The sequence below is a fragment of the Leptinotarsa decemlineata genome, unplaced genomic scaffold, assembly GCF_025532065.1.
Source record: "Leptinotarsa decemlineata unplaced genomic scaffold, Ldec_3_MD MMD2_tig00026336_RagTag_RagTag, whole genome shotgun sequence".
Taxonomy (NCBI): domain Eukaryota; kingdom Metazoa; phylum Arthropoda; class Insecta; order Coleoptera; family Chrysomelidae; genus Leptinotarsa; species Leptinotarsa decemlineata.
In genome coordinates this window covers 10,923,960-10,940,935 of record NW_027412692.1, presented here as the reverse complement: position 1 = coordinate 10,940,935, position 16,976 = coordinate 10,923,960, and the positions used below count along the sequence as shown (strand labels likewise).

Below are 16,976 nucleotides of genomic sequence, written 5' to 3'. Positions count from 1 at the left end.
TTACTTTTAAAATGAATGTGGCTGTATTTTTATAAGTTTCTAAAATTATCTTCGATTTTCAGCTTTTATGTTTTTTATATTGACCTGTCTTATGTATACCATATATACCTACCTATCTATAAAGATGAAAATATATCTTATCTTATCTTAAGGTCTTACGGCGAAACATCGTATCTTTAGCTGTGTGGATGACAGTGTTCAAATCAAATCAAATTTATTATTAATCTGAAGACCACAAGTGGTATAAGACATGTCAAAAATTTGGATTACAGAGACAAAAAGCAAAATTACAGAGTAAAACGGTAAAATGATAAGTATAAGTACAGACTGGGTAGGTACACTACAATTTAAATATCAAGATAGAATGTGCAATTACACACAGAGTATGACAGAATATACTATCAGTGATTTATATTCTAAAAAATTCTTCCAAAGTATAGAATGCACCCTCAATTAGTACTTTTTTTCATCTTTGATGTTTTGAGGGATTTTATTTAAAATTCGAATTCCGATGCTAAGAGGACCGTTTTGTGATAGATTCAATCTGTTTAGAGAAGTATTCAGCAAGTGCCGATTCCTGGTGGAATGACCGTGAATGCCACTGCGACAGAGCAAAGTATTTCTATGTTTGTAAATGTAATAAGCAGTTTCCAATATGTAAAGAGAAATAAGGGGTAATACTTGTAGCTTTCTAAAGAGAGGTCTACTAGTTTTTGTTTGAAGTTTGCAAAACATGGCACGAATGCACTTTTTCTGTGTAATGAAGAGACGTTTGGCAGCAGGTGATTGTCCATATACTATGATTCCGTATACCAGTCTCGACCGAATTTCTGCAAAATAGAAATTTTTCATTATAAGTAGGTATGTAAGTATAATTTCACTTCTTTCATTAATTATATTGTCTAGAAATCCTATAAATGATATCTTATTTGATTCCATACGAATGTTTGGAATTCAAATAATTCAGCGTTCATATAAAATTATTTGTTTCGAAAGTATTTTTCTTTCGTGTAATTCAATGTTTATATGGAAATATATAAATTAACAACTTATTACATTTTCAACTTATTCGATCCCTTAACTCTTAAAATCGGGCACAAACTAAGGAATGCTGAAATCGTTATTTGCCATCCCTTTACAAACTTTATCTTATTGGTAACATCTTCGTTGTTTTCAAACTCCCATTTCTCTAAACATTGTTTTCATATATTTTAAAATAGAAATGCAATATGGAATAAATCACAACTTGGAATATTCCTGGCAAAGTGGTAATATTAGCCACAACAAAACTTCTCTTCATCATGATTCCACAAACGAAACGTCGTTAGTCTGATAAACCAAGCGGTAACTTCAATGAAAAATTTCAGACATGACAATGTTGCCGATTACCAAGGCGCATCCAAAAACTTCTCTCTATGATTCCATCATGCGCATTGTGATTATTTATTATCGAAAAGTGGGGATACTGCACTACTGGGTCTGTAGCATTCTACTGTGGCCGAATCGCCGAATATTCATCACAATCATATCACTCACCACGCACCTCATAGTCTTCTTGAGTTTTGTGTTGTATGTCGTCTTTTGTGTATCATTCATTTTATTGCATTGCAATTTGAATAGTTTAAAGTAAATTTTAGAGAAAATTGAAAGCAGAAGTTAATTTATATAATTGAATATTGAGATGGAGGAAGAAATCGGTAATATAATATCAGCAGATAGTAGCAATTGGGGCCCTTCATTGAGAGTTTTTATAGAGAAGGTTAAAAAAAAAGTGTCACAAAAAATACTTGCTGATCTCTATCGAATATTGTAATTTTCAGGCTTCCAGCAAATTCAAATTCCCAGAATTGATACAAGGATCCAAACGGGAAGACTTATGGAATGCATTACTTCAGATTGTGAAAACTTCTCAAGATTCATGTATTATTCGAGACTGCTTCATCACTATAAGAATTTTAAGGTAAAGTTATGTCCTGATCTAAAAACCTTTTAAAACTCACATCATCAAAAAAAATTGTATCTTGTGAAGGGTGGATTGATGTACCTGTCACATGTTAAGTCTTGATAATCATATTTTTTCAATAAATTGATGGATGTAGCCGTTACTATGTGGTAGGGGATCATAATGAAAAGAGAAATGAAAATTTCTATGTTTTTTTACCACTTTCATTTGTAACTAACGTTACTGCTGTTTCGTCCTATATGGACATTCTCAAACTTATACAATAAACTAAACATATAGGACAAAACTGCAGTAACGTTAGTTACAAATAAAAGTGGTAAAAAAACAGAAATTTTCATTTCTCTCGTCATATTTTTTCATTTTTACCTCTATGAAGTTAGGCTAGAAAAATGCAGCCACATTTAAATCAACATTAAATTATCATTAGGAAACATTCGAATCCCATTATATGTAACATACTTAATAAATATTTGGGCATGGGCATTTGCATTAATAGGTGATATTGGCCATAATTTAATGCTAATGGTTAATGAGACTGCATGTATCCACACTTATAATTTCTTACCATTTGCCACTTATGACTTTGCATGAATCCACCCAACCTGTTTAGCATTTTTTAAATTTAATTTCATATCACAGCCGAGAGAAACATAATCTTGTTGAGTTAGTAAATGATGAGTGGATAGAATTGATGAAAAAACACTCTATCGGAAATGAAGATTTTGAATTCAATGAAAACACCACTCCTGTTTGTTTAGAGGTATTAAAAAGTCTCTCCAATTTGATGTACAATTGCAAGCCACTGGCTGAAAAGGTTGTGAAAGTTGGTATATTCAAAGGATTAAAAAAAAGAATGATAGATTACAAGTGAGTACATATCTAGTTATCATAAAGAAACCTTACATACAAATAATAATTTTATTCTCTGACCAATAAATTCTTTGGGGTTTCATTTATATTTATTAGGAATGAAAAATATCCAGAAGAAATCAAGTTTTATGATGTGAAATTAACGTTCTTGATAACTGCTATATCCCCAGATATCAAGAAAGAATTCAAGGATTTGCCAGTTTTGTTGATGGACATGCTTCAAGATGTTTTGAAAGAGGCAGCTAAAAATCAAGAATCCATTTTATTGACAGTGAGTATACGGAAATAATTGGAAATTGTTGTTTAACTTGCATAGGTTTGACTACTGATCATGAATCTGAAGTCAAAACGTGGTACTCCAGTCTACTTTTGAAGGTATGTCCATCCAAACGTCGAAACTATTGAAAAGTCACCTATTTCATCAAACCATTTCTGGTAAAAAAAATATGTACAATAATACTATCACATACTCTGGACCTTAATTCACCTATCTAAAAAGTTTTCACGCAATAAACACTTTTGTTTCACCAAATAAACTCTTGAATTTTCTTATTAGTCACTGGCCTATAAAGAAATCTAAAGAAATGAACTTTAAAATGTTCAAGCCAGTCTCGGATATAGCTACACAGTAGGTTGAATGGACTGATGCCTATCAGAAAACAACTACTCTACTGGCTAATACCACGAACGGCGTTGGATTATATCCGACAGGCGTCAGTGCAGGAATCTTCACAGAAAATTTCCTGCATATGCAATTGGCAATACAACTGAAAGAGTTAACCTTAAATTTTGGAACGGGCACACTTGCAGACCGGTTTCGGGCTCTTTAGCCACTCGTCAGTGCAAGATAGTGACTATCATCGACCTAAAGTCAATGATATTCCATAATTGAAAATCGAAATTCTTCCAGAGTATTTCATTCCTCGTCTTAAGTTGGAGCGAACATCAAAAATGTCACTCCATCTAGTGGATGAGGTACTAACCAACTGCATATCCGAAACTTGCCCGATTCCTCTGAATAAGGAAGAAAAACTTTCTTATTAGTCAGTGGGCTATGCTTGAAGATAGGCAGTAAACAAATCTAAACAAATGAACTTTAAAATGTTCAAGCTAGTCTCGGATATACCTACACAGTAGGTTGAGTGGACTGACGCCCATCAGTAAACAACTACTCCACTGGCTAATACCACGAACGGCGTTGGATTATAGCCGACAGGCGTCAGTGCAGGAATCTTCACAGAAAATTTCCTGCATATGCAATTGGCAATACAACTGAATATGTGTGTGAAATATCATCGAATTTTTTCATTCATTTGTGAGACCTATTGGTATCATTATGTGTGGAATATAACATCGTTCAAATTAGATTAGATCAGATTTTCAGTGAGCTAGCACATGGCCAGTTTCCCTGCAACCTTTTTAGATTGTGATGCTCCTTGGTTGTTGAAGCTCATTGTCTAGCTTGATCTCTTTGATGAGACTCCATAGCCTTGACACTGACCCCTTCATATAGCTGGCAACCTCTGGTTTTTCTTCCCCGCATCTTGCGTGTCTCAGCCTTGCTATCGCTACGCATTCACAAGCACATGCATTGCGGTTTTTTCCTCTTCTTGACAGAACCTGCATTGTATTTCTTCTGTCAGACCATGTTGCTGATATATTTCCTGAGCCGGCTATGCCCCGTTAGTAGACCTACCACCACCACCATTATGGTTTTGGTTTAGCAGGTCCTCCGTGAATCTAGGATGGATTCTTTATGAACTCTTTTGCCTGCCTCGTTCCTGGGAGCTTATTCCACCCTTCTATCGATTTGGCTTGCATCCATGAGTTTATGGATGTCTTTATACATGCTACGTACGGGTGTTGGTCGATCGTTACTGAACCAGTGGACTCAAATTTATCCTCCGCATTGCGAGTAGTCCTCTCGTAGGACGATTATGGCGACCGTAAAATAGGTGAAGCGCGCGGTACGTTGTCCGAACAAAACACCCATTTTATATAGATTACAGTTATTATTTGCACATGTTGTTGAATGATATATCTGTCCATTGTGATTTGGCAAAACACACTGAATAAATGACAACTAATTTGACAGATATAGCTTCAACAAGATGACCGTTATCAATGGGGAATGTTCCTCAATTTGGGTTATTACAGCAAATGCAAGTTTGAACAAAATAAAGTTGAGTTTGATTCATGAGTTTTTCAAATTCACTTTGAAAAGTATTCAAATTGATGTTTCAAATGTTGGGTTTTAATTTCTAAAGGGATTTGTTTCTAATTCACATATTGGCAACAGCGCCTATATCAAGTTGGAATAATTTATACGTACCTAGATATTTTACTTTAAAAAAGGAAAATTATCTTTATAAATCAACAATTAAGGCAAAATATAAATTATAGTTCAATACCACCTCCACAAGCCACATAAACAACAGTTGTTTTGTTATTTATTTATATAGAGGAAGATAGGTTAGGTGCACTAAATGTCATATGTCACAGAATGTCTCGGAAATCGGAACATAAGTAAACATAACAGCACGCCTCTGAAATATGTCATCTTTGTTTGTCTGATACAGGTAACAGATTCATTGTCCTTTATTAGCTATTATCGATGTTGCCAAATGGTGAAGTAGAAACGAACCCCTTTAAATGTTGAATGCATTATTTCATTCTTCTTTTTTAAGTATTTAAATTATTTTTTAAAGAAAAAGGTTGAAATGATAAGTTTAAAATGCCTTGTTTTAGAGCTCTTTTATGAAAACTATTTGATTTTCGTCCGAAGGAACATTCCCCATTGTCAATGTTCGTAACACCCCGCCTCTCATCAACAAACTAAACATGTTACAGAGCTCAAACTGTGAACATATTTTTGAGACGAGTCTACTAAGATAAAAAAAATTAAAAAATCGTTGATCAAATGTAGGTAGCCCGCGAAATGTTTAGAAATAGAAGTTATTCCAATATTCATGTCATCAATATTATTATCTTCAAATGAGTTCTTTAAATAGTCTTATTGATGAGGATATGTTTTAATTTGCAGGATACACAAATCGATCTTGTCAGCGAAATATTGAAATTACTATTCAATCTAACCGTTACATCTGATGATTCAGACATTGAAATCAACTATTTAACCCTAGTGGAAATTCTCAGGAGCTATATGTTTGTAGCTTCTTCTGATACTGATAGAAACTGGAAACTACGTAACAATGTTATTAATCTACTCACAAATATACCTCCCGAGACTTACTCGGCATTGATTATTCCTATACAAACTGATCGTAAGGTGCCAAACAAATATAAGTTTGAGAACGACAATATGATGGCTATTTTTGAGATGCTGGTATTCTTGAAGATAAAGTTCAATGAATCAACGGTAGGTTTTTTTACTTTTCAAACATTTGTTTACCAAAAACTTTTACATTTCAATAATGATAATAATTGATTGTAGAGCACATCTAGTCAATATGAAATCTTATCACCTTTACTAACGGTGCTTGTGAAGAGTGCTACACATCATCGTTCCATAAGGAAATACTTGAGACGCCACATACTCCCTCCATTGAGAGACGTTCATTCTCGGCCCGAGGAGGGCGATACCCTCAGAAACCACTTGTGCCGCTTGCTAACATCGTCTAGTAGCCAACTAAATGAATTGTCATCACAATTACTTTTCATTTTATGCAAGAACAATGGTAATGTTACTTTCAATATATACTAAGTAGATCAAAGATTTCTAGGAATATGGGTTAAAATCAATGAATCTGAAAAAAAATATACAATATGCTATTTTATCAATGTACATTTGCAATATCAATATTTTAACTATAGTGCATTTTTAACCCTTTCACTGTGGTAAATATAATTATTTATTGGAAAAAACCGCTTTGATACGAAAACAATGTATAACAATCATCCTGATCAGTGGCGGCTCGTCAGAGGAGGCAAGGGAGGCTTAGCCTCCTCATAAAATTTGAGGCTATTAATCGCAATAAATTAAAAGATATTGACAAATAATCATGATTAATTTTTTCGAAAATTTCTTGGGTATCATTACTTTACCATTAATTTTTAATATAAATACATAATATGCCCGAAAAAACAGTGTCACTCACTAAGTAGAGAGAGAGAGAGAAAGAACTTTATTGTCCAAAGAACAGAATTCTTGTTAACAAAGTTTAGAAATACATTTATGTATGTACACATATATCTATATATACACACACACACACATATACATATGTAACACAAAGGGATCAATTCAAAATTAAATAAACACCTTAAAATAATAAAACCAAGTAAAATAATATAAAGTGCGTATGCAAGTGATTGCAATGTTAGTCAAAATCTTCATTATAATATTCGTCTAAAGTATAAAAAGCTTTATTTAGCAAAAACATTTTACAGCACTTCGAAAATTTTTACATGAAGAAGTGGAACGAAGATATACTGGCAAATGATTGAACATTTTCCTTGCATTTTATATTATGCATTTTTTTATTAATGCGCTTTAAGGAATGGGTAGTGCTATTAAGTGGCTATTATGCCTAGTATTATAAGAGTTTGTTGAATCACTGGTAGTATTAAATTTTTTGTGCATCATACACACACTTTCAAGGATAAAAATGCATGTCAGAGTCAAGATTTTTTGATCAATAAACAGGGGTTTACAGCAATCTCTCGGTTTTGCCTTACAAATATATCTAACCGCTCTCTGTTGTAAGATAAACACAGACTGTAACAAGAACTGAGAAGCATTACCCCAGAAGCAAATTCCATATCTTAGGCGGGATTCTATTACCGCAAAATAGACTGTTCTTGCAGCTTGCAAGTTGAGTTCTCTGGTAATAACCCTTAACACATAGCATCCCGAAGCCATCCTATTACATAGATAAGAGATGTGGATATCAAAGGATAGATTATTATCTACATGCAAACCCAAGAATTTACTTGATGAGACGGAGCTGATTAAAGTATTCCCTAGAAAAATTTCATTTAATATACATTTAAAGGTTAGTATGCAGGTTTTTGTGGTATTGAATGCCAGTCTGTTAGCATCACACCACTTTTTAACGATGTCTAGATCAACCGATATATTATTATATAGTTCAGTATTGTCTTTTGAGTGCCAAACAATAGTAGTGTCATCAGCAAATAGAGTTATTTTTCCTTTCGTATTGATGAGAGATGGGTCATTTATGAAGAGCAGGACCAGTAGTGGACCGAGTACTGAACCTTGCGGAACCCCACAAGATACCAACAGAGGTTCAGATCTCTTATTATTAACTAATGCAGACTGGGTGCGATCTGACAAATGAGAACGAAACCATTTCAACGCTACGCTACTGTATGTACCATACAGTATCCTGCATCAACAAACGTCAAACGCACCGCCCACGAACGAATAACAAATGAACCATCAACCCTAAATAATAAATGCCAATCGTTGCATGGGAGCCAAGCCTTCGACCACTTTAAAAAACACAAGCTCCGCGAGACCGAACCAACCAGCGACATACCTCCCGATTTGTAATTTTGGTTGCGGAAATTATAGCGTTAGATACTTGGCTCTTTACACTTCGGTATTATCAAAACTCTCGTCTATTTTGTGACACATAATCATATCAAACTATAAGTCAACAGGGGTGGGAGGGATGGTCCCCTTTCTTTCACCTCCTTTTTATTTTTTTCGTTTTTCCCATCCCACCACCCCAATGTACGTACTATCTGTCTTTTTATCCCCCCAGTTCCCAGCACACAAGACAACGTTCAACACTCTAGTAGACGCTACATGTACCGCTATATCCAGACATACCATAGTAGTCCAGTCCAGTTAGTAGAAAACACGAAGTAGCACTCCATTCCGGACACAGGCTTGCAAGACTGCAAGACAGTTTTTGTCCCCCGACGAAGCTTTTGTTATGTAACAGCCAGTTACGTAACAGGAGGAGCATTGGTCACATGCGCCTGAAGATAGGAAGCAACGACCATCCAAAATAGAGAGAGAAAGAGGCTAGCCTCCAGTTGGCCTCCGTTAGTGTACGATTGCGTTTGTTTTTTATTTAATTATTCGGACGGGATGCCGTGACCGATCGGGACTGAAAAATATTTCGGTAAATCATTTTAGTGTTTCTTGATAATATTTGTTATTTATGCATAAAACAGCAGTGCTTTTTGGTAATGCTATTATTGTTTTTTTTAAAGTGTTTTCTTTCACTTTCAAGGTGTTTTCAGGTTTTCACTTTTCCATTTATTATGGATAAGTTGGACGAAATAAAAAAATCTGACGATATAGACGATTGGTTGCTGACAAATAATTTTAAGTCTTTATCTTATGAAAATTTTTTGCCAAAAAAATTATCCTATCAAATTTGTCTATTTCTAGTCATGTGTGTCGAAATAACTAATGAAACCATCATTACACTGATAACTACCCATGGATAGTTTTCACGGGTAGTTATCACTTATGTCATGACATTGCTAAGCAACTAACACAATAAAGTTGTGTTGTCTCCTCTGGCGAGCCGCCGCTGTTACACACCTATCAGGTAATTGGTTTAAATGAGATTGAAGTCTTGTACAGCTAAGTAATCAATCTGATCATATAATTTAAAATAATCTATGAAAAGTAATCCTTTCGAGTCATAAGTCAATGATATGGGTAAATAGGTTACTATTAAAATATTGAATAGTAAAGATCCTCAATGCTTGCTTTGGGAAATACCAGATAGAAAATTAATGGTTAATTCCAGCTGTAGGAATCTTGTTCAAATTGAAAAGGGTATATTTTCAGAAGAGGTTATGTAAATGGTTGTTTCAGATGAAACAGATCAAGCATAAATTTAAAAAATAACCTTTTGTGAACTCGAATAGAATACATTTCAATTTACAACCTGCAGCCAAAGAAACTATTTATTTTTAACAACCATTTAATTTCATGTAGAACCAGTTCGAATGAGGAAAAAATGTTGATTAGCAAAATGAATAATTTTAAGTTTTCTGATGCTGATACATTTGTAAATGTCCTGAACAAAAATATATAAGACATACGTTATAACAAGTTTTCTAGATGATTCCATTGTTTGACTGTGGTTAACAATGTATTTTGTTGTTGGACTCTGGACATTCTAAAAAAATATTAACAGATTTGAAACCTGAGAGTAGAGAAATTGAGTACAAAAAATATAGAAACCGAAATACTTGTGCATGAAAAAATTGAATTATCTTCATATTTCTCTCGCCTGTAAGATTTCTACTGGATCTGATTTTTATTAAATTTTTTTATGAAATTTGCAAAACTCCCATGGCCTCGATAAATGTGGATTCAGGATTTTTATCTGCGAATTGGGAAGTACATATTCACATCATGTCTGTGGATTCTTTCTTGGTGTAAAAATGTCTCGGTCACATTTGAATCGTAATGTCTCTTCTTAATTTACTAGTTGATCTAATTTTCAGTTACGAGATTGGTCAAATATGCCGGATACGGTAACGCCGCAGGTTTGTTAGCTCAGCGAGGCCTTTTAGCCGGAGGACGTGATATTGGTGAGGGCAATTACAGTACAGATAGTGAAAACAGCGAGACTGAAGAGTACGCTGATCACAAACATGGAATTAATCCGGTCTCTGGTTGTTTTGAGCCTCCGCATGAGAGCACCATGAAGAACATGTCCGAAGAACAAGTAAGTAATCTCAGCCATCTGAACTGAACTGGGATATCAAAAGGAGATCATTGAATCAATAAACATCATTTTGTTACTATCACTTTTGATCATAGCGAGTTTTTATTATGTCAAAATTTTTCTACATAGCTGGGTACTATTAATTCCTTCATTTAGCATAAGCTAATATACAGTATGTGTGATCCTAACTATCATTAGGCTAATGTCAAAATATTCAAACAATGAATTAGAAATATATACATATATATGACTGGTTACATTCACAAATAATAAACTTCAACCACTCATATGAAATATCTACACATAGGTGGGCAACAAAGGTAAGACAAAAGTATTTATTTTACGGGATCACCCCCATTTGATAATAAAATTAACAATTATATAATAAAGTAATATACTATATTACATTAACTTAAGTTATTATAAAATACATATCATAATACTACATAATACTACTTTTCGATCATGAATGCAAGCAGTTCTTCACCGACTGATTAAATAGACCCAAAAATATGGAATTGTACACTATAACCAAATTTTTTATTTATTTATTTATTTATTTTACGGGATCACCCCCATTTGAGAATAAAATTAACAATTATATAATAAAGTAATATACTACATTACATTAACTTAATAAAGTAATATACTATATTACATTAAGTTAAGTTATTATAAAATACATATCATAATACTACATAATACTACTTTTCGATCATGAATGCAAGCAGTTCTTCACTGACTGATTAAATAGACCCAAAAATATGGAATTGTACACTATAACCAAATTTTTTATTTATTTATTTATTTATTTTACGGGATCACCCCCATTTGAGAATAAAATTAACAATTATATAATAAAGTAATATACTACATTACATTAACTTAATAAAGTAATATACTATATTACATTAAGTTAAGTTATTATAAAATACATATAATACTACATAATACTACTTTTCGATCATGAATGCAAGCAGTTCTTCACTGACTGATTAAATAGACCCAAAAATATGGAATTGTACACTATAACCAAATTTTTTATTTATTTATTTATTTATTTTATGGGATCACCCCCATTTGAGAATAAAATTAACAATTATATAATAAAGTAATATACTACATTACATTAACTTAAGTTATTATAAAATACATATCATAATACAACAGTTAAGAGATTGTTTTTGAATTTGCTGAGAGATATACCAGTTACTTCCAATTTTCTTTCATTAATAAGTCGAAGTGTACGATCAACGGGGTTATGTAAGCCATAATTTGTAGAATGAAACCGTAAGTGAAACAAATCGCTGGACCTTAGAATTCTGTTTGGGACATTGAAATTAATATTTTCTAGAATTTCAGGAGCAACAATTGAGCCATTCAGTAACTTGTTTATGAAAATTAGATCAAAGTTTTCCCTCCTTTTTCTCAACAGATTGAGATTAAGGATTTCTAAAATGTTGCTATAATCATGGTCAATAACAGGTATACTCATTCTATGAGCACAAAATCTTAGGAATTTGTTTTGAACTCTTTCAAGAGTAAGATTGTGATTGTCATAAAATGGAGACCATATCATTGAGCCATAATCTAATATTGATATTACCAGAGACAAGTAAACTATCCTTAAGACTTGAAGAGACAGATGTTTACCATGTCGTAGAATAAATCCAAGACATTTTGCCGCCTTTACCACAATGTAGTTCAAGTGGTCTAAAAATTGAAGTGGTTCATCAAAACACCCAGATCCTTCACAGTCGAAACATAAGATAATCCATGGCCATTAATTACATAAGAAGTATAAATTTTTTTTATTTCTTTTGTAAAAACTTATAAAACAGCATTTTGCGATATTCAACTGTAAATTATTCTCGGAGCACCGTGTAACCAATCTATCTAGGTCATCTCATATAGTCATCTTATTGGCATGAAAACTTTGAGATCATCTGCGAACATCAAAAAATCAGTATGATGGAACCATTCAACAATGTCGTTAATAAAGATTTTGAATAACATAGGAGCGCAGTGAGAACCCTGAGGTACCCCTGATGGCACCTGAATTATAACCGATGTAACGCCTCCAACTTTAACTTGTTGGGTTCGATTACATAAGAAACTTCTGAGCCATGTTACAGCTGAGTCAGAAAATCCAAATATCTTTAATTTTTTCAATAAGATATTGTGGTCTACCCGATCAAAAGCTTTTGAAAAATTCGTATACACTGTATCCATTTGCCCTTTACTTTCCAAAACATCCAATATTTTGTATTCAAAAATCATCAAGTTGGTAATAGTAGATTTATATTGTGAGAATCCATGTTGATTATTTATTAAACGTTCCTTACAATAAAATTTTAACTGATCACTAACTAATGAATCAAAAATTTTTGCAAGTGAAGAGATAATTTTCCACATTTTGTTTATCACCAGATTTAAAAATAGGCCGGATAAAGCTATGTTTCCACAGGTCAGGAAATGAACTAGAATCTAATGAGCACTTGAAAATAAGAAATATGGGATATGTTGAGGTAAAGATACATTTTTTGAAAAAATATTCGGGAAAGCCATCAGGTCCACAATTCAGTTTGTCTTTGAGATTGAAAATTTTGTTGAAAATGTGAGTATTGATACAGATACAAAGCAACAAACACTTTAAAAATCTTGGAATAGTAATGAAGTTATTGAACTCAAGAAATAACAGTAAAATAAAATAAAATCAAAATCACTGCAATTCAATCTTCCCTTGAATTGGACTATTGAATTACAATCTTTGATACCATGATCTAAATTATTGAAAGCCAACATTCCTGCAGGATATATAGATTTTTCAGTACACCTCTTATTTTTGGTTCCTACATGGATATTTTGGTTGATTCTGGTATTATACTACACACATCGGAAAAGTCTAGGGATATTTTTATAACATACTAAATATCATAAAAATAAATGCATGAGGTCGTTTAATTTCGATTAAATTGGTACACTCGACCACCCTGTAGATTTCTATGGGTTGAACAAAGCCTGCAAAAACGGTAACTAATCTTTTATCAAGTTTTTTACAAACTGTAGGTTTTCGGCTAAAATGAATAATCTGAAAGTGTCGAGTTTGTACATTCTATGCAGTTCTTGCTCAGCAATTAAACTGGAAATATTGTGCTTTAACATGGAACGCCATCACTTACCATTGGCTGAGATGAATAGAGCTGTAGGGCTTCTTCAAGGTGGCATGCAACAAAATGATATAGCTCTTCGTTTGGGGGTTTCCCAAAGTGTTATCAGTCGATTGTGGCGGCGTTTCCGTGAAACTGGCAGTCCAGCCGAACAACATCCAGGGCGAAGACGCGCTACAACTGCAGTTCAAGACCGATTTTTGGTCTTAACCGCAAGAAGACAACCGACGATCACAGCACCTGAGTTGGTTAACGTGTTGCAGCAGACGCACCAGGTAACCATTGGTCCTGATACTGTCAGAAATCGACTGCATGAAGCAGATCTCCACAACAGAAGGCCACTTAGATGTCCACCTTTGTCGAGAGGCAATCGCGGTAGAAGATTAGAGTGGTGTCAAGAACATCAAAACTGGGATGCAAATGATTGGGCCACAGTTTTGTTTACAGACGAATCCAGATTTGGATTTCATCCAGATTCTCGTCGAGTAAGACTGTGGAGACGACCTGGAAATAATGAACGTTTGAGACACGTCCAGGAAGTCCACACATACAGAGGTGGTACAGTAATGCTATGGGGCGGAATCATGATCGGCAGCAGAACCGATCTCGTTTTTCCAAATTGCTCCCTCATAGATCGACAGTACCTCGACACCATTCTTTTACCTATCGTCCGTCCGTTTGCTGGTGCTTATGGTGAAAACTTCCACCTAATGCACGATAATGCTCGTCCACATGTCGCGCGTCTACTGACTGACTGGCTCACCAACGAAGGAGTTGATGTATTGCCATGGCCAGCACAATCACCGGACCTGAATCCCATCGAACATGTGTGGGACATGCTTCAACGAAGAATTACTCCATATATGGGGAACATTCACACAACGTTTCAATTGAGAGAGCTTTTAATCGCTGAATGGGCAAATGTACCTCAACAAGACATTGACAATCTCATTTTGTCGATGCACGATAGATGTAGGGCCGTAATAAACCAGCGTGGAGGCCATACTTTGTACTGATTCCAATTTTTTTTGTATTATGATTTTTTTTCGGGGTGCCAAAGAAGAGCCATATTTTTTTTTAGTTTTGCTTATATGCGCACTCAGTATTTTTGACCATTTAATAAATTTTGTTGTAAGATACATTCGTTTAATAATCACCCGTCAACTTTTTTTCCCCAAAGCGATGTAAAAAAAAAAATTATTGCCATTTTTAAAAATATCCCTAGACTTTTCCGCTGTGTGTACATAATGGTTCGTGAGATGAAGATCTGAACATTATTTGCAATTTTGGGGGTTGGCGCATGTGGTATCTGGTAAATTTGGGACATTGAACAAATTTATTCCCAACCATTCCTCTTGAAGAGGATATCCAAATGAATTAATTCTAAGAATCTTCTGGAGAAATGCTTGGTAATAAATTTGTGACATCATACGAAATAATTTAGAATTATTTTCGTTCGATTTTCACAAATTCATTTCCAAGCATAAATTTGTGACATCGAACAAAACTATTTTAGAATTAGGATGTATTTTTTCAAATTTACACTAAAACTTTTTGAATGTTTCTACTTGAGGTCACTTGGTAGTTTATCTCAATAAGTTGATGAGATACATTTGGCAAAAAACATATTAACTTTTACTACTTCTGAAATAACAGTTCTCTAGATGCAACTTCATAAATCAAAATATTTCTCAAAATGGGTCACCTGGACAAAATTTATTTTTTTCCAAATTTCAATTTATGTCGTTTTCAGTAAATTCATCTGATTTTGTCTTTTTGAAGGAGTATGAGGCGATGAAATTGGTTGAACTGAAGGACATCTTAATGAAGTATGGCCCATAAAACCCTCCTGAATTGGTAAAGATGGTAAGCCTGAAGCTATGGACAATGTTCTGTAGCTTCAAAAAGGTCTAAAATCACACCAAACTTGATATCGATTGAATAAAACTGGTTATAAAAGTGATTCATTCAGAAAGATAATATAAATACAGCTTACCGTAAAGTACTGAAAATTAGTATCGACATTTCATTCAAGTCAAATTTTGTGAATTGGATTTTTTCCCAAAATACATTACCTGGAAAAAAATTCTAATACCTGTTTCACATGATCAACATATTTATTTGAGTGTCTGCTATGAAATTGATGTGATTTTGCTTTTTTAGAAAGAATATGAGGCGATGAAACTGGTGAAACTAATGGACGACTTATTAAAATCTGGTTCCATTAAGCCCTGCAGAATAGGTAAAGATGGGAAGCCAGAACCTATAGAGCATGTTCTTCAGCTTCAGGAAGGTCTGAAATCACATCAAAACTATTTGAATGGTGCTAACAGTGATAGTGATTGAACAAATACACTCGAGTGTTGAAAAATGTGTTTACCAAAGACTTTTCTTGAACCTTCAAAATAAATGGAGGGGATTATTATTGTAACTTATAATTTTGTGTGTGGATGTTTCATTATCAATATAATCATCTAAAGTAGTTGAATTTTCAGGGAAAAACACCTCAATTAGTTATATGTAGTATTTGATCATATTTTTTTATACAATTGTTGATATCAATATTTTGCTTTTATGCGCAATTGAATTTGAGGGATGATGGTATCAAAGTATTAGAAATGTTTTTTTTTTCATTATATTTGTAAAGATTAATAAGCATTTTTGGGCTAACCCCTATGTGAAAAAATATTTTTTTTTTTCAGTAATCATTATGTACTTGATGAAAAATACTAATAAAAAAGTGGTTTGATATATTCATCATTATTATTGTTACAGTTTTCATGGGTAAGCTGTCACCCGATATAGAAGTTTTGACACTGAAATGAAGGTTATTATTGACAAAGGTATACGTTTGTTCATAAACTGCTTTTTCGATTACTTTTGAGAGTGACGGTAAAATATTAATAGGTCTCAAGTCCTTATGATGCACTGTTTGGAACCTTTGGTGTAGTAATGAATATTACTGGAGTTTTTTCCCAACACCAAATCGTTATTTTTAACACTTTGACACGTGTTTCGATCACCAAGTGATCATCGTCAAAGAGGAAGATTAAAACTGCAGTTTTAATTAATAATTAATTTAATTAAAACTGCAGTTTTAATCTTCCTCAGGCCCACTTCACACGGAATTGACAAAGCTCCGCGCCTCGTCTCTGCCTGACGTCCATTCTGTGTGAATTGGGCCTTAGACTTTCAGACCCCACTCCTTCACTTTTGCCGTCATTCAGTCAACCAATGCGCGTACAGCGGGAAATTCAAACTACCAGTAGATGAACAACACCGGTACGA

General features: G+C 33.7%; 1 protein-coding gene across 2 annotated transcripts; it reads left to right on the top strand.

The window, feature by feature from the left end:
* The first annotated feature begins 1,499 nt into the window (after positions 1-1,499).
* On the top strand, positions 1,500-16,439 carry ric8a (ric8 guanine nucleotide exchange factor A). Of its 2 annotated transcripts, none has more exons than XM_023169255.2 (8): positions 1,500-1,759; positions 1,821-1,960; positions 2,603-2,830; positions 2,930-3,104; positions 5,877-6,212; positions 6,288-6,531; positions 10,295-10,518; positions 15,852-16,439. In XM_023169255.2, the coding sequence occupies exons 1-8, from the start codon at positions 1,682-1,684 to the stop codon at positions 16,032-16,034; spliced, it is 1,608 nt and encodes a 535-aa protein (XP_023025023.2). In that variant the 5' UTR covers positions 1,500-1,681; the 3' UTR covers positions 16,035-16,439. The 2 variants fall into 2 exon arrangements, with proteins under 2 accessions (XP_023025023.2, XP_023025030.2); XM_023169262.2 differs by lacking the exon at positions 15,852-16,439 and adding an exon at positions 15,471-15,554.
* Positions 16,440-16,976: the final 537 nt, after the last annotated feature.